This window comes from Lissotriton vulgaris, unplaced genomic scaffold (assembly GCF_964263255.1).
Source record: "Lissotriton vulgaris unplaced genomic scaffold, aLisVul1.2 SCAFFOLD_2870, whole genome shotgun sequence".
NCBI classification, from domain to species: domain Eukaryota; kingdom Metazoa; phylum Chordata; class Amphibia; order Caudata; family Salamandridae; genus Lissotriton; species Lissotriton vulgaris.
In genome coordinates, this window is record NW_028244003.1 from 248,925 (window position 1) to 274,112 (window position 25,188).

The 25,188-nt window shown below is 49.2% G+C and overlaps 1 protein-coding gene across 1 annotated transcript in view; it reads right to left on the minus strand.

The window, feature by feature from the left end:
- LOC147668181 (putative cation-transporting ATPase 13A4) overlaps positions 1 to 25,188 on the minus strand; it is a 197,309-nt gene that overhangs the window by 146,778 nt on the left and 25,343 nt on the right. Inside the window, exon 2 of the mRNA XM_086948722.1 lies at positions 12,791 to 12,961. Coding sequence (XP_086804848.1) covers positions 12,791 to 12,961 — 171 coding nt within the window. The remainder of the gene's footprint in view (positions 1 to 12,790; positions 12,962 to 25,188) is intronic.

The following is a 25,188-nucleotide window of genomic DNA, read 5'->3' on the forward strand; positions in this document are numbered from 1 at the left end:
CTCTTGTAACGAAAATGACATATCCCTACTGTAAGGGAATAAATGCAATACTGTAAAACTGTGCTTGAAACAAACATTCAATATTGCTACAGAAAGAATATCCACTAGATGGCAGTATAACTCAAGGCAATGAAAACCTCTCCAAAGTACTTGTGTACAATTTATAGAGCTACGGTCAGACCTGTGCAGTTCTGCAGCGGAAATATGTTCAGACTCCTACTGTGAGGGTCTGGCCTCCTTCTTCCTCGAGAAAGTACAAGCCATCTATCGATCCTTCTAGACTGGCTCTCCAATCTCCGAACGGGTCAGCTGTATCTTGGGAGGAAGTGAGTTCCTTACTACCTTGCTACATTTGATTCCTTACTATCTTTGATTCCCTGAGCCTTAAAATTAAGTCAGGATCTCCTGCAGATCCGCTGAAACCGGCTCAGCTTAAGAATATGTCGCCGTTATGTCGCACTCCGGTGCTTTCTTTGATTAATCTGTCACTTTCTTCAGGTGTAGTTCCCATTAGGTGGAAGCAGGCTGTAGTTACACCTATTCTGAAGAAGGCTACCCTTGACCCCCTCAAACCCGAGAACTACAGCCCTATCTCCTTACTTCCTTGGGTTACGAAAGTTGCTGAAGCCCATGTGAACGGAATCCTTGCAGACCATCTCACCAGGGCCAACATTTTTTACCCTACCCAGAATGGGTTCCGTGCGGGCCACAGCACGGAGACGGCCCTACTTTCTATGGTCGAACATCTGCGTTCTGTGCTTGATGCGGGTCGGACAGCGGCACTACTGCTATTAGATCTCAGTGCTGCGTTCGATACGGTCTCGCAAAGGATCCTGATCCAGCGACTAGAAGAAGTAGGTGTCACGGGTTCCGCCCTATGTTGGTTCCGCTCTTTTCTTGCTGAAAGGTCCTTTCAGGTTGTGATCCCGCCCGGCAAGTCTAAATCCTATCCGTTGGACCTGGGGGTCCCACAGGGGTCATCGTTAAGTCCCACCCTATTTAATCTTTACGTGAGGCCGCTGGGTGCGGTCGTTAAGCAATGGGGCTTGACGATGGTATCATACGCAGATGATACGCAGCTGGCGGTCACGTTGAGTGGGAACTCAGACATGGAGGCTCCCAGGTTCCGTGACGGATTACGGGCAGTGGCCAACTGGATGAATTCCAACTGTCTCCAGTTAAATACCAAGAAGACTGAGGTTATGGTGGTCGACAATCAGGCGGACTTGTGGGGCGACAAGTGGTGGCCCTCTGAACTGGGAGTGACCCCTTCTCCAGCATCGGAGATAAAAAATCTAGGGGTTTGGCTTGATCCAACCCTCAGCTTCATGTGTCACACCAAGAAGGTGGCGGCTACTTGTTATGGCATCATCAGAGGTTTAAGACCTATCCTTAAATTCTTTGATGCACCCACCAGGCAACTGGTGGTTCAAGCATCAGTGCTGTCCTGGATTGATTATGCCAGCTCGCTTTTGGCGGGGATTAATCAGTCAGAACTCACCCGGCTGCAGCAAGTTCAAAATGCTGCAGTCAGAGTGGTGATAGGCCTGCCAAGGAGGTGCTCGGTCTCCAAATCGTTGCAGTCTCTCCATTGGCTCCCGGTACACCAGAGGATTAAATTCAAGGTACTATGCCTTGCGTTTAAAATCCTCAAGGGCACGTCTCCCCAAATTCTGGAGAACCTGTTGACTCAGTATTCACCCCCGCGAACCCTCAGATCGCTGGGTCAGAATCTGGCAGTGGTTCCGCGCTTCAGGCTGAGTAGAGCTGGTGGCCGCTCTTTTTGAGTGTTAGCGGCGAAGTGGTGGAATTCTCTTCCTCTTCCTATCCGGGCTCTCGATGACCTTCTTCAGTTTAGACGCACCATCAAGACCATTCTATTTGTTTAGCTCTTCAATCTGTTTTCTGTGGCCTTTCCAGTCCTTTTTCAGGTGTTGTGTTGTGTGTACCTTGTCAAAGCGCCAGGACGCCCCTTCGCTGGGGCAGCTGTGCGCGGTAAAAGTATAAATAACATAACATAACATAACTATATTAATATGACTCATCCTCGTCGCCAAAATCTATGTAGTAACCACGCTACGCTGGTATGATGTAAACCAAGTAGGTTAATTCAGAAGTAAATTAACAGGTGGTAAAAGTCTTGTAGATGGTAATTCACAGGTAACTCACAGCCCCACCAGGAGCAGCCTGCTAGCTGCTCAGCCTCTCTGACCAACTGTCACACTTCATCCAGTCACCCAGGCGATCTAGTGAAGGTCCACTCACCAACATTCCATACAGAGTAGACACACACAGGCTGAGCAGCTAGCGAGAGGAAACATAGGGAATGAAACATCATGAGAGAATACTACAGAACGCCTATCCATGGGGAAGGTGGTTTCCTAGTGTGGGAGGGTGCAGAGACTGAATATAGAGTTGGAAATGTCGATATACACAAATATCGAGTTGGAAATAGTGTGACACAGAAATATCGACAGCAAGAATATCGTGGTCAAGAATATGAAGTTTAAGGTAAGAAATATAGGTTTTTTTAAAATATCGAAGTTAGTAATATCGTTTGCAAAAATATCGTTAAAATATCGATATTTAAGTTAGTGTTATGCATTTTAGTATGAAATGTATGTGATCTATTTTTTGTATAAGTATTGCTTTTGTAATATATGTGTTACATTTTTAGTAGTTATTAATTTGATTTTAAATAAATATGTTTCTTAGTTCTGTAGTGGGTTGTGGGTTTATAGGAGAATAATGCGGGAAGTAATTTATTTATAAATAATTATTACTTTTTATATATTTGCATTTATTTAATTTAGATTTTATAGTGTTACTTGTAGGGAATTAATTTAATATTAATTATTAATTGGTTAATTATTATTAATGAATTGGTAATTATGTTAATTCTGTGATTTTTTGGAGCAGGTTGTGGGTTTATAGGGTAATAGGGTGGGAAGTAATTTAATTATAATAAATGTATTGTTTTTTTATTTATTCATATTTACTTAATTTATAGTGTTAATAGTCGGAATTAATTTATCATTAATTATTTATTACTTGGTTAATCATTCATTTGTCATTATGTTAATTGAGTCTTTTTTTAGGAATGGGTGGTGGGGGTTATAGGGTTAAAGGATGGGAATTCATTTTTTTAATTAATTAAAAATTATTTGTTAATTAAATTTTTAAGTATGGCAATTGTGTAATTAATTTTAGATGTGAGTTGTCGGGTTTATAGAGGAAAGCCTACCTGTGCCCCAGACTGCAGTGAGCAGAGTCCAGGAAGTGGACTCTGGCTCAAAACAAAACGTCAAAGAAGACAAACTTCACCTACAGAAAATTAACAGATTATACAAGTCTGCTATCAAAAAAGCTAAGAAAAGGTACTATTCAGACAGAATTCAAAAAGCTAAATGTGCAAATAAAGAATTCTATAAAATACTCAATAAATTTTGCAAACCAAATTGCATAGAAGGAGCTCATCCTGTTACTCAAGATTTCACAGACCAACTGGCAAATCATTACACGGAAAAAGCCGACACATTGTACTTAAAACAGAAACAAAGCACCAGCACTAACCCTTGTACAAAACAACAATCCAAGAATGCTCTAATCAAGCCTCTCCATTCTTTCCAACGCATCTCACATGAGGAATTTATGGACCAGGTCAAAGCAAGCAGGCCTGCCGGCAGCCCTTCTCACCCCTGTCCGCCACAAACGTTCAAGACAATTCTTTTAACAACCTCTGCTGCCACTCCAGTAAGAAGAATCATCAGCGATTCCTTAACTACCGGAATATTTCCAGAAAAACTCAAAAAGTCATACATACGCCCTTTACTGAAGAAAACAAACTAGGACCGGCTGAACCCTGATAACTACAGACCCATTACAAATGGACCTTTCCTGGGCAAACTGATAGAAAGAGCAATGTTCACCCAGATGTCACAATTCATTGAAGAGAATGACATACTTTCAGACTTCCAGACAGGATTCCACCCAGGACAAGGCACAGAATCTGCCCTCATTGCCATCTGGGATGACCCAAAGAATACATTTGACCGCAGCGGGGTTGCTGCGCTACTTCTCTTGGACCTCTCAGCTGCCTTTGACACGGTTGACCATGGCACTCTGAAACAAAGACTTTATGAAGCCGGCATAGAGGGAACTGCTGTAGACTGGATCGCGTCCTACCTTCGAAACAGAACTAATGTCATCCATACCCCACCTTTCTCGTCCAAACCTTACGCCACAAAAGCAGGGGTCCCTCACCGTTCTATCATCTCGCCCATGCTTTTCAACATCTACATGAAGTCATTACCAGTACTGAACAATAAATTCCACCTCACGTGCTATAACTATGCAGATGACACGCAAATACTCCTTCAACTGGAATGCCCCAAAGACATTGGAAAATCACCAATTTTCAGCTGTCTCAGAGCCGTGGATCAGTGGATGACTTGGAGCCATCTCAAATTGAATGCTCCAAAAACTGAAATACTCATGTGTGGCGATTGGAAACATTACAACCCGCTTGCCGCATGGCCTGATGAACCTGGATCACTGCCTAAAGTATCGAAGGAAGTAAGAAACCTCGGAATGACCATGGACTCCAAGTTGTCGAAGAATGCCCAAGTGGATAAACTAGCAAGATCAAGCTTTGCTACTATAAAAACGCTGCAACTCATTTTCCCTCATTTGGGATTTCCACACAATGTCCAAGCTACCATCTCTATTGTTCTATCCAAACTCGATTACGCCAATAGCCTCTACCACGGATCACCTTTAATGACCATGAAAAGACTACAATTGATTCAGAACTCGGCTGCCAGACTACTCTTACATATCAAACCACAAGACCACATCTCCCCTGCCTGAAAGCCCTGCATTGAATACCAGTTGCCAGAAGATCCACGTTCAAGCTGCTTTGTATCACCCACAAAGCAATACATGGAATGGGAGCACTCTTCATCAGGAATAAAATCACCAAACACATTCAACAAAGGAACCTCCGCTCTTAAGGAGCATCTCACCTCAAAATCCCACCATACAAGAAAAAAAAACACGGGTGGCACATCCCTCTCTGTACAAGCAGCCAAACTATGGAACTATTTACCCCCCAACATAAGGTCCACCGACAACCACCGTATCTTCAGAAAACTACTCAAGATGTGGCTCTTCCCCACATAAGCACCAGACGCAAACAGAAATTTACAGCATATCCCTCTGTATACAAGCATTTGTTTTTAATATCGATATGTACCTATCTTTGTGTATTACTTTGTATAAACATGTAAAATAATTATGTTGTTAAGAGAAAAAATAATAAATAAAAAAAATGCATCTATGTACCTTCCATGCACTTGGATCTGTGTGTCTGTTACTTTTCTCCTGAAAAAGCATATCCAATGCACTACCCTATTTGTCATCCTGTGCCTCTATCAATATCTTTAATCTACATATACTTACCTCCTTTATGTATCTATATAATTTAAATGTACTTATGGATCTATATATTTATCACTTTCTTCTAATTTAGCATTTCCAATGGACTGCCCTATTTCTCAGCCTATACTTCGCTCAATATATCTTCTAGCCCAACCTTCTGACTCATCTCAAACTTCTTTCTACTACTTCTTCCAATGCACTACCCTATCTCTCATCCTATACATCTATCTTCACATCCTCTACATCCACTCTCTCATTTATCCAAAACCCCATACCACTGCTATGATCCCCAAAATAACCCTTTCTAGACTCTCTCCTACTCTACCCCTCCTTGCATCATCTGACACCTCTTTTACCATACCGATCCCCTAAAACAAACCTTTCTAAACTCTTCCCTGGGAGTCCTCCCCTCCAAAACTCATTTTTACTCATCCAAAAGCCTCCTCCTACTGCTGAGACCATAAAAAAACCTTCACTCTTTTATCCCTCCACTATCCTTTTCAATCAAAATTAACATGTGTTCACTTCTCAAATTCCATATTCAACTATACTAATATACTACACAAATATCTGAAGAACATATCCACTACTCAAATTACTTCATATTTTTTTTTATTTTACTATACTAATTTTCAACACTAATCCTTTATGGGTTCCGGAGTGTCGTGCTACTCACCAGAAAAGCGCTTCAACACCCATCAGGGGTAACAAGTGCTATATGAATGCAAATCCTTCTTCCCCTTTTATCCCTCAGCTATCCTTCTCACTCCAAGTAACTGACTAATAACCACCACTGAAATTACTTCATATTTCACCATATTCATTTACAATTAATCCTTTATAGGCTTCCTGAATAGCGTGCGTCAACAAGCGCTTTATAAAAACAAACCTTTGTCCTCCTCTATCCTTCTGCTATCATTCCAAATCCAAATAACTGTCTTTAATTAATATTTCTTTAAATGATAATTAATTTTGTTAATTATGGAGGTACATTTTTTTAACTTTAGATGTGTGTTGTGAATTGTGTGGTGTTATAGGGTAGGAAATAAAGATTACATTCATGTAATAATTAATATTTTTGTTTATAAATAATTTCTATTGAAAAATAGTTATTTGTAAAAAAAATGTATTCTTATATTTCTAATTATTTGTTATATATATTTAACATTATAATATGTTTCTATCTTTTGTCATTTTTATATATTTGTGTGTTTTTAAATCTTTTGTGTTGATAACTGGTTTGTTTTTTAATTTTTGACTGACTCCAATATGAATATTAATGTTTACCCCTCTGCTATCCAACACTTTTCCTTATGTTACACTCACTGGAGTGGGAATCGTAATTTTTATCCCTCCGCTATCCAACACTTTCCCTTATGTTACACTCACTGGAGTGGGAATAGTAACTTTTACCTCTCTGCTATCCAACGCTTTCCCTACTGTTGCACTAACAGGAGTGGGAATAGTATTCCGCCGCTGCTGGATCAAAATCACTGAAGACCAACTACACGCAAACCTCGCTCTCAGCCCACCCACCAAACCCTCCAACACCGATGACGCTGCCACAGCCTCAGACGCTGGATCGAGGACTGCGCCAACACCCTCACCCCGCTGAAGAACCCCCCCACCCCACAGAGACACCAGCAAGAGGGCCAGCTGGTTCACCCCAGAACTCCTTGCCTCCAAGCAAGCCTGCCGGAAACTAGAGAAGAAACAGCACAGTGAACAAACTCCGGGCAGCCACGCAGCACACAAGGACACCATCCGCAACCACCACCACCTCATCAGGGCGGTCAAGAGGACCTCCTTCAAAGACCGCCACGACATCAACGCACACAATAGCAAGGGGCTCTTCAACATCGTGAAGTAACTCTCCAACCCCAGCTCCAACACCAACGACATCCCGCCGTCGTAAGCCCTGTGCGACTCCCTCGCCACCTTCTTCCACTGCAAGATAGCAGACATCCACGAAAGCTTCATTACCCAGACAGCTCCAACAGACAGCAACACAACAGACCCTCCGTACACTATCGACCACGACCCCCTGCTATCCTGGGCCAGCGTGAGCGTCGATTACACCATCAAGACCATGAGCAAAATCCACTCCGGCTCTCCATCAGACCCATTCCAGCACCACGTCTTCAACAAAGCAAGCAGCTCCATCGCACCCCACCTGCGCAACCTCATCAATCTCTCCCTCGAGACCACGACCTCAAGATCTGGAAACATGCCGAGATCAACGCAATACTCAAAAAACCTAAGGCAGACCCAAGAGACCTCAAGAACTTCTGGCCCATCTCTCTGCTCCCCTTCTCGGCCAAGGTCATCGAGAAAACTGTCAACAGACAGCTAACCCGATACCTCGAAGAAAACAGAATCCTGGACCCTTCCCAGTCAGGGTTCCACAGCAACCACAGCACCGAGACTGCCCTCAACGCCGCCACCGACATCAGGACCCTGCTTGACAAAGGCAAGACCACAGCACTCATCCTCCTAGACCTCTCTGCTGTCTTCAACACCGTCTGCCACTGCACACTACGCACACGCCTCCACGCTGCAGGGTTCCGACACAAGGCTCTGGATTGGACCACCTCCTTCTGCTCCGGCAGAACCCAGAGCGTCCGCCTCCCCCCATTCAGTTCCAAAGCCTCGGAGATAATCTGCGGCGTACCTCAGGGATCTTCCCTAAGCCCGACGCTGTTCAACATTTACATGGCCCCGCTCGCACACGTAGCCCGACAGCACAACCTCAACATAATCTCCTACTCCGACGACACTCAGCTGATCCTGTCCCTCAACACAGACCCCATCACAGCCAAAGCCAACCTCCACGATGGAATGAAGGCCGTCGCCAAATGGATGAAGACCAGGCGTCTGAAGCTGAACTCGGATAAGACGGAGGTCCTCATCCTCTGCTTCAACCCTTCGGCCTGGGACGACTCCTGGTGGCCGACGGCACTGGGGGCAGGCCCGACACCCACCGACCACGCACGCAACCTGGGAATCATCCTCGACTCAACGCTCTCAATGACCAAGCATGTCAACACCGTCTCCTCCTCCTGCTTCAACACCCTCCGCATGCTCCGCAAGATCTACAGATGGATCCAGACAGATACAAGAAAGACAGTCATTCAGGCCCTCGTCAGCAGCAGACTCGACTACGGAAACGCCCTCTACGCGGGAGCCCCGACCAAGCTCATCAAACGACTACAACGCATCCAAAACACCTCGGCGCGACTGATCCTCGACGTACAACGCCACGGCCAAATCACCCCCCACTTGAGAAACCTGCACTGGCTCCTCGTCAACAAGAGGATATCCTTCAAGCTCCTCACCCACGCACACAAGGCACTCCACAAGACCGGCCCAGCCTACCTCAACAGACGGCTCTCCTTCTACATCCCCAACCGCCAGCTACGTTCCGCCGACCTCTCACTCGCCACCGTCCCGCGCATCCGAAGAACCACCACAGGCGAGAGATCCTTCTCCCACCTCGCCGCCAAGACATGGAACACCCTCCCACTGAGCCTACGACAGACCCAAGACCTGCTGACCTTCAGGAGGATACTAAAGACCTGGCTGTTCGATCAGTAGCGCCGCCCCAAATCCTCCCCCCCCCCCCCCCCCGTGCCTTAAGACCCTCGTGGGTATGTAGTGTGCTTTACAAATGATTGATTGATTGATGTCAGGGTTCAGCGGTTTACTGACATGTCCAGGGCTGTTGTGGGGCCAGGGTCTGCACCTCATGCAGGGCCCAGCAAAGCAGCAGCACCTGTTTCTAAGCTTGTCTAGGGAAAGAGGAAACATGGCCTAGGGCGCCATCTAGGGGTAATTGCTGTGTCAGCCGCCTCGTCATAAATAAACTGTGTAATTTGCTAGTGAATCTATAAATGCATTCTGGAAAAGAAATGTGGGACCAGAAGAATCGTGGGCCTCGGGGATAGTGTGCTCTCTGCTGCCACCCTCCGACAGCCCTGGGAATAGCACGCGACTGACTTTATCCAATCCTTGCGGTCTCCACATGCACAGGCTTCACATGTGACTGTCTTTGCAGGACATGTGCGTTTCCACAAGTGGAGCATAACTTGAATAACCTGTTTTCGCCTAATTGCACTGAATTATACATAATTCTGTGAGGCGCGTAATCCAGCATTTACGTCGCTATTTTCTTTGCGTAAAATAAACCTTTATGTTAAAAATGCGCCCGAGGCTGCTGAGCTGAGAAAACAGCACCTAAAGCAGCAGCCCCCCCCCCCGACCAGCCGCACGCTCCCAGGCTCGGGCACCTGCGGTAGGTGTTTTACCACAAATTGCTCGAGCAGTTAAAATTGTGTAGATTTTGGTAATTTTGGGTCCCAGGAGCCCCACGGAATAACTGAAATTACTCGAATTACTCCAGGGTTATTAATATTTCACCCAAACCTAGTTTCTAACCAAGCCTTTCATTGGCAGACACTTGACACGTGACCACTTCTGTCCCAGCCCACGTGGCCTGTCAGAGGAAGGACTGCTGGCCTCTGTACAGACTTTGGAGGAGACGTGGCATAACACCCAGAGCTGCTGACCTCGAAAGTGGAGAACCAACCAAGTCCGAATCCCTGCATCAGTTCAACATCGTGTGATTCTGGGCAAATCACTTAAAACATTGCGTTTGGCAGAGTTCGCGCTGAATGAACAGCAAAAAAACTCAAACCTGCAAATTGAAAGGGTAGAGCTGCAAAGCCCAGGGTTCCTACAGTCACTATATGAAAAGCGCCACACACCTTGCACACACACACTGTGACACTGCTAGACGAAGACACACAGAAGAACCACACTCTATGGGACACTGGGGAATGAAGACACACAAAAGGTCCACACACACTGGGACACTGGTGAATGAAGACACACAAAAGGTCCACACTCACTGGGACACTTGTAGATGAACACACACAGTCCACAGGTTCTGGTGAATGAAGACACACAAAGTCCACACTCACTGGGACACTGTTAAATGAAGACACACAGAAGGCCCACACTCTGGGACACTGGTGAATGAAGACACACAAAGTCCACACTCACTTGGACACTGGTGGATGAAGACACACAAAGTCCACACACACTGGGACACTGATGAATGAAGACACACGGAAGGCCCACACACACTGGGACACTGGTGAATGAAGACACAAAGTTCACACTCACTGACCTGGTGAATGAAGACACACAAAGTCCACACTCACTGGGACACTGGTGAATGAAGACACACAGAAGACCCACACTCACTGGGACACTGGTGAATGAAGACACACAAAGCCCACATTCACTGGGACACTTGTGGATGAACACACACACCCGGCACACCCTAACTTGGACTTTGCTGGATGAAGACACACAAACTCCACAGGTTCTGGAGGACAAAGACACACAAAAAGTCCAAACTCACTGGGGCCCTGGTGAATGAAGACACACGGAAGGCCCACACTCACTGGGACCCTGGTGAATGAAGACACACGGAAGGCCCACACACACTGGGACACTGGTGAATGAAGACACACAAAGTCCACACTCACTGGGACACTCGTGGATGAAGACACACAAAGTCCACACTCACTGGAACAATGGTGAATGAAGACACACAGAAGGCCCACATACTAGGACACTGGTGAATGAAGACACACAAAGTCCACACTCACTGGGACACTGGTGAATAAAGACACACAAAAGGTCCACACTCATTGGGACACTGGTGAATGAAGACACACAAAGGTCACACTCACTGGGACACTTGTAGATGAACACACACACCCGGCACACCCTAACTTGGACTTTGCTGGATGAAGACACACAAACTTCACAGGCACTGGTGGACGAAGACACACAAAAGGTCCAAACTCACTGGGACACTGTTGAATGAAGACCCACGGAAGGCCTACACACTGGCACACTGGTGAATGAAGACACACAAAGTCCACACACACTGGGACACTGGTGGATGAAGACACACAAAGTCCACACTCACTGGAACAATGGTGAATGAAGACACACGGAAGGCCCACTCACTGGGACACGGGTGAATGAAGACACACAAAGTCCACACTCACTGGAACAATGGTGAATGATGACACACGGAAGGCCCACACACTGGGACAAGGGTGATTGAAGACACAAAATTCACACTCACTGACCTGGTGAATGAAGACACACAAAGTCCACACTCACTGGGACACTGGTGAATGAAGACATACAAAGTCCACACTCACTGGGACACTGGTGAATGAAGACATACAAAGTCCACACTCACTGGGACACTGGTGAATGAAGACACTCACACAAAGTCCACACTCACTCGGACACTGGTGAATGAAGACACACAAAAGGGCCTCATTCACTGGGACACTGGTGGATGAAGACACACAAAGTCCATACTCAGTGGGACACTGATGAATGAAAACACACTGAAGGGCCACACCCAATGGGACTCTGGTGATTGACGACACACACAAAGTCCACAGTCACTGGGACACTGGTGGAGTTAGACACAGCAAGTCCACACTCACTGGGACACTGGTGAATGAAGACAAACAAAGTCCACACTCACTGGGTTGGTGGATGAAGACACACAAAAGGTCACACTCACTTGGACACTTGTAGATGAACACACACACACCCGGCATACCCTAAATTGGACTTTACTGGATGAAGACACACAAACTCCACAGGCACTGACAAATGAAGACACACAAAAGATCCAAACTCACTGGGACACTGGTGAATGAAGACACATGGAAGGCCCACACACACAATGGGACACTGGTGAATGAAGAAAAACAAAGTCCACACTCACTGGGTTGGTGGATGAAGACACACAAAGTCCACACACACTGGGACACTGGTGGATGAAGACACACAAAAGGTCCACACTCACTGGGACAGTGGTGAATGAAGACACACACAAAGTCCACACTCACTGGGACACTTGTAGATGAAAACACACACCCGGCACACCCTAACTTGGACTCTGCTGGGTGAAGACACACAAACTCCACAGGCACTGGTGGACGAAGACTCACAAAAGGTCCAAATGCACTGGGACACTGGTGAATGAAGACACAAAGTCCACACACACTGGGACACTGGTGGATGGAGACATACAAATTCCACACTCACTGGGACACTGGTGAATGAAGACACACAAAGTCCTCTCCCACTGGGACACTGGTGAATGAAGAGATAACTTGGGCCCACGCTTGTAGAATCACTTTTGTACAAAGACACACCGGTGCACACTCACCAGGCCACCGGTGGACACAAACACACTGCGGGGCACATTCAGAAGGATATTGGTGGACGGCGGACACTGTGACCTCACCTGTTCTCTGCACCACGGCTTTCACTTGGCTGTGCCCGGTGGCTTTGGTCTGGATGACTTCGGTCCCACAGAAGAGCACGTGCCTGCGGTAGTCTTCGGCGCTGTGGGTTTTCCAAGGCATCGAGTCATCCATGTGGGGCAGCGGAGTCTTCGTCACGGGGATACTTTCACCTACAATGAGAGGGTTTATGTTATAGCACGAGGTGCCACTCGCTTCTCGACATCCACCCAGACCAAGACAAGATATACTGTGCTGAGCCATAATAAGGACCCTTTGTGCGGCATCTAACCATTCATCCATAGCACTGGCACTTTGTACTGCATCTATACATTCACAGTACGGACCTTGTGCGCTGCATCTTGACATCCATCCATGGCACTGACGAGGTGTTCTTTATCTAAACATGCACACTACTGACACTGTGGGCTGCATCGACTCTATAGAACTGGCATTGTGTGCTGCGTCTACACATAGATCCATAAAACGGTGCACAGACAAAATATCGACTCCAAAATATCGAATGGACAAAATATCGAGTCAAAAATATCGACAATTATAAAATATCGAGTACAAAAATATCGTTGATCAAAATATCGAATAAAATAATGTTAAAAAAATATCGAGTACAAAAATATCGACTTAAAAAAATTGACAAGACTAAATATCCATAAATAGTCAAAGTAAAAAATATCGATAATATGTAGAAAAAAGGTTAACATTTTTTTTTTTTATTAATAGTAATATAAATTGTAGTTAATGTTTAGGAGCGGGATGTTGGGTTAATAGGGGATAAGGGTGGGGAGTAATTTAATAATAATTAATTAATTAATATATGTTTGTAAATATTTGTAATTAATAATTAATTGGTAATTAATTGATATTAATTAGTTAATTAATTAATATAATTTTGTACATATTTCTAATTAGTAATTAATTGGTAAATAAATAATATTAATTAGTTAATTACATTAATTAGAGTAATTTATTTATATATATAATTTTTAGTTATTGTTAATTAATTAATTGGGAAAAATAATATTAATTATTAAATTACATTAATGACAGCTAATGTGCTAATATATTTACTTTATTGTTATTGTTAATTAATAATTAATTGGTAATTAAATAATATTAATTAATTTTGGGTAATGGAGTATTTTTAGGGTTTAGGGTCAGTTTTCAGTTTTTGGGTAAAGGGGTATTTTTAGGGTTCAGGGTCAGTTTTCAGTTTTTGGGTAAAGGGGTATTTTTAGGGTTCAGGGTCAGTTTTCAGTTTTTGGGTAAAGGGGTATTTTTAGGGTTCAGGGTCAGTTTTCAGTTTTTGGGTAAAGGGGTATTTTTAGGGTTCAGGGTCAGTTTTCAGTTTTTGGGTTAAGGGGTATTTTTAGGGTTCAGGGTCAGTTTTCAGTTCTTGGGTAAAGGGGTATTTTTTGGGTTCAGGGTCAGTTTTCAGTTTTGGGGTAAAGGGGTATTTTTAGGGTTCAGGGTCAGTTTTGGGTTTTTGGGTAAAGGGGTATTTTTAGGGTTCAGGGTCAGTTTTCCCCACTGTTGCACCCACTGGAGTTGGAATAGTAATTTTAACCCCTACGCTATCCAATGCTTTCCCTACGCTTGCACTCTTTGGAGTGGGAATAGTATTTTTTTACACTTCTGGTATCGTACGGTAATATTATAGTATCTTATTTAATTATAGTGTGTTACTATATATATATATATGTTTTAACAAATAAGATTGTAAAAAATTATTTTTATTATTTTCATTTATTATTTAATTATTATAAGTTAATTTAAGTATTTTTAAGTATATTTTAGTAATTAAATTTGAATATTAATTTAATTTAACACTGTTTTTAATAAAGTCGATATTTTTTACAACTATATTATTGTAAACGATATTTTGTACTCAATATTTTTGTACTTACCTGTTTGTAGATACAAACTCGATATTTTGACTGTCGATATTTTGTCCACGATATTTTTGCAAGTCGATATTTTGTCCCTCGATATTATTTCAGTGATCCCCATAAAACAGATACCATATGCTACGTCTATACATATATCCATAGTACTGACACTCTATGCTGAAACTAAACACACATCCAAACAAGATGGACTTAACTCCCACCCCCGAAGAGGTGCGTGCAGGACAATGGCGCCCTTAGACTGGAGAGATTGGATCCGCCCAACGAGAGGACCTCGCGACGGGGCCAACCCAAGATCAGAATCAAATGGAAGGAAGACCCCCCCGGGGGTCTTGAACCTCAACGAACCTTCATCTCACTCAACGAGGAGGACCCTGGCACCGTGGAAGCCGACACCGCAGGACTGTGGGCCTGCTGGACCGACCACCACGCAGCCCCAAGGTGGAACAGGCCAGCTTTGGAGGTTGGAATAGTGGTCGCAGCTGAGACCAGTACTTGTCATGAAATGCTACATGGCTCCGGCCAAGAGAAGCTAACCTGCGCCCTTTGCTCCCGGACGCCCTGGTATTGTGGTCTGAGGTCATCCCACTGGCAATGCTAACCCTGAGAGGATCAATAAGTCAGTGAAAAGCTAAACCATTTCGGTGAAAGCTATTCTGAGGTTGGTATCCATGGACCCCATCAGCCTTGGGCTGCTACACCTGGGTCATGTTGAATTATTTGATAAATAAGGCATTCACCTGTCAGATGCGGGGCTTGAGGCTTTTTTACAAACAAGCTTTGGGGCAGTTGATGAAAAAAGGAATATAGGGTGAGCGTGGGTTCGCCAGTGACCTCTCCGCCCTGTGGCCCATCGTAGCCGTGTAATGGCACTAATGCTTGAGGGCACTAAGTTGCCCAGTTGGCCGCCTCCTTCAGGAGAAGCCTTTCAGGGCTGAGGCTTGTTGGAAGGAGGGCTGACCTGCTGATGGCCCTACCCTTATAGCCCTACCTCGGGTACCCCAGAGATTATGTGGGGCATGAACAAGAGTCACAGCAGATGGTTTTCTGGTAAATAAAATAAAAAAGAACCCAGGTGGTGCATAAATGAAGGGAAACATAGCACATGAGTAAGAGATAAAGAGAATGTGGCGAGCTGGGTCTGTAACAGGGAGAAGCACACAAGAGAAACCACAGCACACGAAGGAGAGAGCAACATGGACAAAGAGGAGAGAGAGGGCTTGGTGGGGGGAGCACATGATGCAGAGAGTTGGAAAACACATGCATTCTGGAGGAGTGTTTAACAGAAAGAAAAAAGTAGTGCCCTAAAAGTAAAAAGTGGAAGAATACAAGTCAGTCAGAAGGATGGTAAAGAAGCTATGCTCAGGGGGAGGGACAAATACAAAAGGAGAAAGGCAGAGTATGGAGCGCCCTCGAATAAGAACCAATCAGGTGAGGGAGACAGAGCCAATGAACGGAAGCAGAGGCCGAGCTGTAAGCACCCTCTAAGTTCTTTCTACACAAGGTCCTCTTTTTATTTTTATTTTTTTTAAACTTTCTTTATTAAAGCTTTTACTTTCCATATTTACCCGCCCCCCTCCCCCATGACATCAGTACAAAATCGTTACAGGGCTGACGCGTGGTGTGCTCTTGCGCAGATCTCAGATGTATTGGGGCCTGGGCGCAGATTTACAGGGCTGACGCGCGGTGTGCTCTTGCGCAGATCTCAGATGTATTAGGGCCTGGGCACAGATTTACAGGGCTGAGGCGCGGTGTGCTCTTGTGCAGATCTCAGATGTATTGGGGCCTGGGCACAGATTTACAGATTTCAGCCCTGTAAATCTGTGCCCAGGCCCTAATACATCTGAGATCTGCACAAGAGCACACGGCGCCTCAGCCCTGTAAATCTGCACCCAGGCCCTAATACATCTGAGATCTGCACAAGAGCACACCGCGCGTCAGCCCTGTAAATCTGCGCCCAGGCCCCAATACATCTGAGATCTGCACAAGAGCACACCGCGCCTCAGCCCTGTAAATCTGTGCCCAGGCCCCAATACATCTGAGATCTGCACAAGAGCACACCGCGCGTCAGCCCTGTAAATCTGCGCCAAGGCCCTAATACATCTGAGATCTGCACAAGAGCACACCGCGCCTCAGCCCTGTAAATCTGCGCCCAGGCCCCAATACATCTGAGATCTGCACAAGAGCACACCGCGCCTCAGCCCTGTAAATCTGTGCCCAGGCCCCAATACATCTGAGATCTGCGCAAGAGCACACCGCGCCTCAGCCCTGTAAATCTGCGCCAAGGCCCTAATACATCTGAGATCTGCGCAAGAGCACACCGCGCGTCAGCCCTGTAAATCTGCGCCAAGGCCCTAATACATCTGAGATCTGCGCAAGAGCACACCGCGCCTCAGCCCTGTAAATCTGCGCCCAGGCCCCAATACATCTGAGATCTGCACAAGAGCACACCGCGCCTCAGCCCTGTAAATCTGCGCCAAGGCCCTAATACATCTGAGATCTGCGCAAGAGCACACCGCGCCTCAGCCCTGTAAATCTGCGCCCAGGCCCCAATACATCTGAGATCTGCACAAGAGCACACCGCGCCTCAGCCCTGTAAATCTGCGCCAAGGCCCTAATACATCTGAGATCTGCGCAAGAGCACACCGCGCCTCAGCCCTGTAAATCTGCGCCCAGGCCCTAATACATCTGAGATCTGCACAAGAGCACACCGCGCCTCAGCCCTGTAAATCTGCGCCCAGGCCCTAATACATCTGAGATCTGCACAAGAGCACACCGCGCCTCAGCCCTGTAAATCTGCGCCCAGGCCCTAATACATCTGAGATCTGCACAAGAGCACACCGCGCCTCAGCCCTGTAAATCTGCGCCCAGGCCCTAATACATCTGAGATCTGCACAAGAGCACACCGCGCCTCAGCCCTGTAAATCTGTGCCCAGGCCCCAATACATCTGAGATCTGCGCAAGAGCACGCCGTGCGTCAGCCCTGTAAATCTGCGCCAAGGCCCTAATACATCTGAGATCTGCACAAGAGCACACCGCGCCTCAGCCCTGTAAATCTGCGCCAAGGCCCTAATACATCTGAGATCTGCACAAGAGCACACCGCGCCTCAGCCCTGTAAATCTGTGCCCAGGCCCTAATACATCTGAGATCTGCGCAAGAGCACACCGCGCCTCAGCCCTGTAAATCTGCGCCCAGGCCCCAATACATCTGAGATCTGCGCAAGAGCACACCGCGCGTCAGCCCTGTAAATCTGCGCCCAGGCCCTAATACATCTGAGATCTGCGCAAGAGCACACCGCGCCTCAGCCCTGTAAATCTGCGCCCAGGCCCCAATACATCTGAGATCTGCGCAAGAGCACACCGCGCGTCAGCCCTGTAAATCTGCGCCAAGGCCCCAATACATCTGAGATCTGCGCAAGAGCACACCGCGCCTCAGCCCTGTAAATCTGCGCCAAGGCCCCAATACATCTGAGATCTGCGCAAGAGCACACCGCGCCTCAGCCCTGTAAATCTGTGCCCAGGCCCTAATACATCTGAGATCTGCACAAGAGCACACCGCGCCTCAGCCCTGTAAATCTGCGCCCAGGCCCTAATACATCTGAGATCTGCGCAAGAGCACACCGCGCGTCAGCCCTGTAAATCTGTGCCCAGGCCCTAATACATCTGAGATCTGCGCAAGAGCACACCGCGCCTCAGCCCTGTAAATCTGCGCCCAGGCCCTAATACATCTGAGATCTGCACAAGAGCACACCGCGCCTCAGCCCTGTAAATCTGCGCCCAGGCCCTAATACATCTGAGATCTGCGCAAGAGCACACCGCGCGTCAGCCCTGTAAATCTGTGCCCAGGCCCCAATACATCTGAGATCTGCGCAAGAGCACACCGCGCGTCAGCCCTGTAAATCTGCGCCAAGGCCCTAATACATCTGAGATCTGCGCAAGAGCACACCGCGCCTCAGCCCTGTAAATCTGTGCCCAGGCCCCAATACATCTGAGATCTGCGCAAGAGCACACCGCGCCTCAGCCCTGTAAATCTGCGCCAAGGCCCTAATACATCTGAGATCTGCGCAAGAGCACACCGCGCCTCAGCCCTGTAAATCTGCGCCCAGGCCCTAATACATCTGAGATCTGCACAAGAGCACACCGCGCCTCAGCCCTGTAAATCTGCGCCCAGGCCCCAATACATCTGAGATCTGCACAAGAGCACACCGCGCCTCAGCCCTGTAAATCTGTGCCCAGGCCCCAATACATCTGAGATCTGCACAAGAGCACACCGCGCCTCAGCCCTGTAAATCTGTGCCCAGGCCCCAATACATCTGAGATCTGCGCAAGAGCACACCGCGCGTCAGCCCTGTAAATCTGCGCCCAGGCCCCAATACATCTGAGATCTGCGCAAGAGCACACCGCGCGTCAGCCCTGTAAATCTGTGCCCAGGCCCCAATACATCTGAGATCTGCACAAGAGCACACCGCGCGTCAGCCCTGTAAATCTGCGCCCAGGCCCTAATACATCTGAGATCTGCGCAAGAGCACACCGCGCCTCAGCCCTGTAAATCTGTGCCCAGGCCCTAATACATCTGAGATCTGCACAAGAGCACACCGCGCCTCAGCCCTGTAAATCTGCGCCAAGGCCCTAATACATCTGAGATCTGCACAAGAGCACACCGCGCCTCAGCCCTGTAAATCTGTGCCCAGGCCCTAATACATCTGAGATCTGCGCAAGAGCACACCGCGCCTCAGCCCTGTAAATCTGCGCCCAGGCCCCAATACATCTGAGATCTGCGCAAGAGCACACCGCGCGTCAGCCCTGTAAATCTGCGCCCAGGCCCTAATACATCTGAGATCTGCGCAAGAGCACACCGCGCCTCAGCCCTGTAAATCTGCGCCCAGGCCCCAATACATCTGAGATCTGCGCAAGAGCACACCGCGCGTCAGCCCTGTAAATCTGCGCCAAGGCCCCAATACATCTGAGATCTGCGCAAGAGCACACCGCGCCTCAGCCCTGTAAATCTGCGCCAAGGCCCCAATACATCTGAGATCTGCGCAAGAGCACACCGCGCCTCAGCCCTGTAAATCTGTGCCCAGGCCCTAATACATCTGAGATCTGCACAAGAGCACACCGCGCCTCAGCCCTGTAAATCTGCGCCCAGGCCCTAATACATCTGAGATCTGCGCAAGAGCACACCGCGCGTCAGCCCTGTAAATCTGTGCCCAGGCCCTAATACATCTGAGATCTGCGCAAGAGCACACCGCGCCTCAGCCCTGTAAATCTGCGCCCAGGCCCTAATACATCTGAGATCTGCACAAGAGCACACCGCGCCTCAGCCCTGTAAATCTGCGCCCAGGCCCTAATACATCTGAGATCTGCGCAAGAGCACACCGCGCGTCAGCCCTGTAAATCTGTGCCCAGGCCCCAATACATCTGAGATCTGCGCAAGAGCACACCGCGCGTCAGCCCTGTAAATCTGCGCCAAGGCCCTAATACATCTGAGATCTGCGCAAGAGCACACTGCGCCTCAGCCCTGTAAATCTGCGCCCAGGCCCTAATACATCTGAGATCTGCGCAAGAGCACACCGCGCCTCAGCCCTGTAAATCTGCGCCCAGGCCCCAATACATCTGAGATCTGCACAAGAGCACACCGCGCCTCAGCCCTGTAAATCTGCGCCCAGGCCCCAATACATCTGAGATCTGCGCAAGAGCACACCGCGCGTCAGCCCTGTAAATCTGTGCCCAGGCCCCAATACATCTGAGATCTGCACAAGAGCACACCGCGCGTCAGCCCTGTAAATCTGTGCCCAGGCCCTAATACATCTGAGATCTGCACAAGAGCACACCGCGCGTCAGCCCTGTAAATCTGTGCCCAGGCCCCAATACATCTGAGATCTGCACAAGAGCACACCGCGCGTCAGCCCTGTAAATCTGTGCCCAGGCCCCAATACATCTGAGATCTGCACAAGAGCACACCGCGCGTCAGCCCTGTAAATCTGCGCCCAGGCCCCAATACATCTGAGATCTGCACAAGAGCACACCGCGCCTCAGCCCTGTAAATCTGTGCCCAGGCCCCAATACATCTGAGATCTGCACAAGAGCACACCGCGCCTCAGCCCTGTAAATCTGCGCCCAGGCCCCAATACATCTGAGATCTGCACAAGAGCACACCGCGCCTCAGCCCTGTAAATCTGCGCCAAGGCCCTAATACATCTGAGATCTGCGCAAGAGCACACCGCGCCTCAGCCCTGTAAATCTGCGCCCAGGCCCTAATACATCTGAGATCTGCACAAGAGCACACCGCGCCTCAGCCCTGTAAATCTGCGCCCAGGCCCTAATACATCTGAGATCTGCGCAAGAGCACACCGCGCGTCAGCCCTGTAAATCTGCACCCAGGCCCTAATACATCTGAGATCTGCGCAAGAGCACACCGCGCCTCAGCCCTGTAAATCTGCGCCCAGGCCCTAATACATCTGAGATCTGCACAAGAGCACACCGCGCCTCAGCCCTGTAAATCTGCGCCCAGGCCCTAATACATCTGAGATCTGCGCAAGAGCACACCGCACGTCAGCCCTGTAAATCTGCGCCCAGGCCCTAATACATCTGAGATCTGCGCAAGAGCACACCGCGCCTCAGCCCTGTAAATCTGTGCCCAGGCCCCAATACATCTGAGATCTGCGCAAGAGCACACCGCGCGTCAGCCCTGTAAATCTGCACCCAGGCCCTAATACATCTGAGATCTGCGCAAGAGCACACCGCGCCTCAGCCCTGTAAATCTGCGCCCAGGCCCTAATACATCTGAGATCTGCGCAAGAGCACACCGCGCCTCAGCCCTGTAAATCTGTGCCCAGGCCCTAATACATCTGAGATCTGCACAAGAGCACACCGCGCCTCAGCCCTGTAAATCTGCGCCAAGGCCCTAATACATCTGAGATCTGCACAAGAGCACACCGCGCCTCAGCCCTGTAAATCTGTGCCCAGGCCCTAATACATCTGAGATCTGCGCAAGAGCACACCGCGCCTCAGCCCTGTAAATCTGCGCCCAGGCCCCAATACATCTGAGATCTGCGCAAGAGCACACCGCGCGTCAGCCCTGTAAATCTGCGCCCAGGCCCTAATACATCTGAGATCTGCGCAAGAGCACACCGCGCCTCAGCCCTGTAAATCTGCGCCCAGGCCCCAATACATCTGAGATCTGCGCAAGAGCACACCGCGCGTCAGCCCTGTAAATCTGCGCCAAGGCCCCAATACATCTGAGATCTGCGCAAGAGCACACCGCGCCTCAGCCCTGTAAATCTGCGCCAAGGCCCCAATACATCTGAGATCTGCGCAAGAGCACACCGCGCCTCAGCCCTGTAAATCTGTGCCCAGGCCCTAATACATCTGAGATCTGCACAAGAGCACACCGCGCCTCAGCCCTGTAAATCTGCGCCCAGGCCCTAATACATCCGAGATCTGCGCAAGAGCACACCGCGCGTCAGCCCTGTAAATCTGTGCCCAGGCCCTAATACATCTGAGATCTGCGCAAGAGCACACCGCGCCTCAGCCCTGTAAATCTGCGCCCAGGCCCTAATACATCTGAGATCTGCACAAGAGCACACCGCGCCTCAGCCCTGTAAATCTGCGCCCAGGCCCTAATACATCTGAGATCTGCGCAAGAGCACACCGCGCGTCAGCCCTGTAAATCTGTGCCCAGGCCCCAATACATCTGAGATCTGCGCAAGAGCACACCGCGCGTCAGCCCTGTAAATCTGCGCCAAGGCCCTAATACATCTGAGATCTGCGCAAGAGCACACCGCGCCTCAGCCCTGTAAATCTGCGCCCAGGCCCTAATACATCTGAGATCTGCACAAGAGCACACCGCGCCTCAGCCCTGTAAATCTGCACCCAGGCCCCAATACATCTGAGATCTGCACAAGAGCACACCGCGCCTCAGCCCTGTAAATCTGTGCCCAGGCCCCAATACATCTGAGATCTGCACAAGAGCACACCGCGCCTCAGCCCTGTAAATCTGTGCCCAGGCCCCAATACATCTGAGATCTGCGCAAGAGCACACCGCGCGTCAGCCCTGTAAATCTGCGCCCAGGCCCCAATACATCTGAGATCTGCGCAAGAGCACACCGCGCGTCAGCCCTGTAAATCTGCGCCCAGGCCCCAATACATCTGAGATCTGCACAAGAGCACACCGCGCGTCAGCCCTGTAAATCTGTGCCCAGGCCCTAATACATCTGAGATCTGCACAAGAGCACACCGCGCGTCAGCCCTGTAAATCTGTGCCCAGGCCCCAATACATCTGAGATCTGCACAAGAGCACACCGCGCGTCAGCCCTGTAAATCTGTGCCCAGGCCCCAATACATCTGAGATCTGCACAAGAGCACACCGCGCGTCAGCCCTGTAAATCTGCGCCCAGGCCCCAATACATCTGAGATCTGCACAAGAGCACACCGCGCCTCAGCCCTGTAAATCTGTGCCCAGGCCCCAATACATCTGAGATCTGCACAAGAGCACACCGCGCCTCAGCCCTGTAAATCTGCGCCCAGGCCCCAATACATCTGAGATCTGCACAAGAGCACACCGCGCCTCAGCCCTGTAAATCTGCGCCAAGGCCCAAATACATCTGAGATCTGCGCAAGAGCACACCGCGCCTCAGCCCTGTAAATCTGCGCCCAGGCCCTAATACATCTGAGATCTGCACAAGAGCACACCGCGCCTCAGCCCTGTAAATCTGCGCCCAGGCCCTAATACATCTGAGATCTGCGCAAGAGCACACCGCGCGTCAGCCCTGTAAATCTGCGCCCAGGCCCTAATACATCTGAGATCTGCGCAAGAGCACACCGCGCCTCAGCCCTGTAAATCTGCGCCCAGGCCCTAATACATCTGAGATCTGCACAAGAGCACACCGCGCCTCAGCCCTGTAAATCTGCGCCCAGGCCCTAATACATCTGAGATCTGCGCAAGAGCACACCGCACGTCAGCCCTGTAAATCTGCGCCCAGGCCCTAATACATCTGAGATCTGCGCAAGAGCACACCGCGCCTCAGCCCTGTAAATCTGTGCCCAGGCCCCAATACATCTGAGATCTGAGCAAGAGCACACCGCGCGTCAGCCCTGTAAATCTGCGCCCAGGCCCTAATACATCTGAGATCTGCGCAAGAGCACACCGCGCCTCAGCCCTGTAAATCTGCGCCCAGGCCCTAATACATCTGAGATCTGCACAAGAGCACACCGCGCGTCAGCCCTGTAAATCTGCGCCCAGGCCCTAATACATCTGAGATCTGCACAAGAGCACACCGCGCCTCAGCCCTGTAAATCTGCGCCCAGGCCCTAATACATCTGAGATCTGCGCAAGAGCACACCGCGCCTCAGCCCTGTAAATCTGCGCCCAGGCCCTAATACATCTGAGATCTGCACAAGAGCACACCGCGCGTCAGCCCTGTAAATCTGCGCCCAGGCCCTAATACATCTGAGATCTGCACAAGAGCACACCGCGCCTCAGCCCTGTAAATCTGCGCCAAGGCCCTAATACATCTGAGATCTGCGCAAGAGCACACCGCGCGTCAGCCCTGTAAATCTGTGCCCAGGCCCCAATACATCTGAGATCTGCGCAAGAGCACACCGCGCGTCAGCCCTGTAAATCTGTGCCCAGGCCCCAATACATCTGAGATCTGCGCAAGAGCACAACGCGCCTCAGCCCTGTAAATCTGCGCCCAGGCCCCAATACATCTGAGATCTGCACAAGAGCACACCACGCCTCAGCCCTGTAAATCTGCGCCCAGGCCCTAATACATCTGAGATCTGCGCAAGAGCACCCCGCGCCTCAGCCCTGTAAATCTGCGCCAAGGCCCTAATACATCTGAGATCTGCACAAGAGCACACCGCGCGTCAGCCCTGTAAATCTGCGCCCAGGCCCCAATACATCTGAGATCTGCGCAAGAGCACACCGCGCGTCAGCCCTGTAAATCTGCGCCCAGGCCCCAATACATCTGAGATCTGCGCAAGAGCACACCGCGCGTCAGCCCTGTAAATCTGCGCCCAGGCCCCAATACATCTGAGATCTGCGCAAGAGCACACCGCGCGTCAGCCCTGTAAATCTGCGCCAAGGCCCCAATACATCTGAGATCTGCGCAAGAGCACACCGCGCCTCAGCCCTGTAAATCTGCGCCAAGGCCCTAATACATCTGAGATCTGCGCAAGAGCACCCCGCGCCTCAGCCCTGTAAATCTGCGCCCAGGCCCTAATACATCTGAGATCTGCGCAAGAGCACACCGCGCCTCAGCCCTGTAAATCTGCGCCCAGGCCCTAATACATCTGAGATCTGCGCAAGAGCACACCGCGCCTCAGCCCTGTAAATCTGCGCCCAGGCCCTAATACATCTGAGATCTGCGCAAGAGCACACCGCGCCTCAGCCCTGTAAATCTGCGCCCAGGCCCTAATACATCTGAGATCTGCGCAAGAGCACACCGCGCCTCAGCCCGGTAAATCTGCGCCCA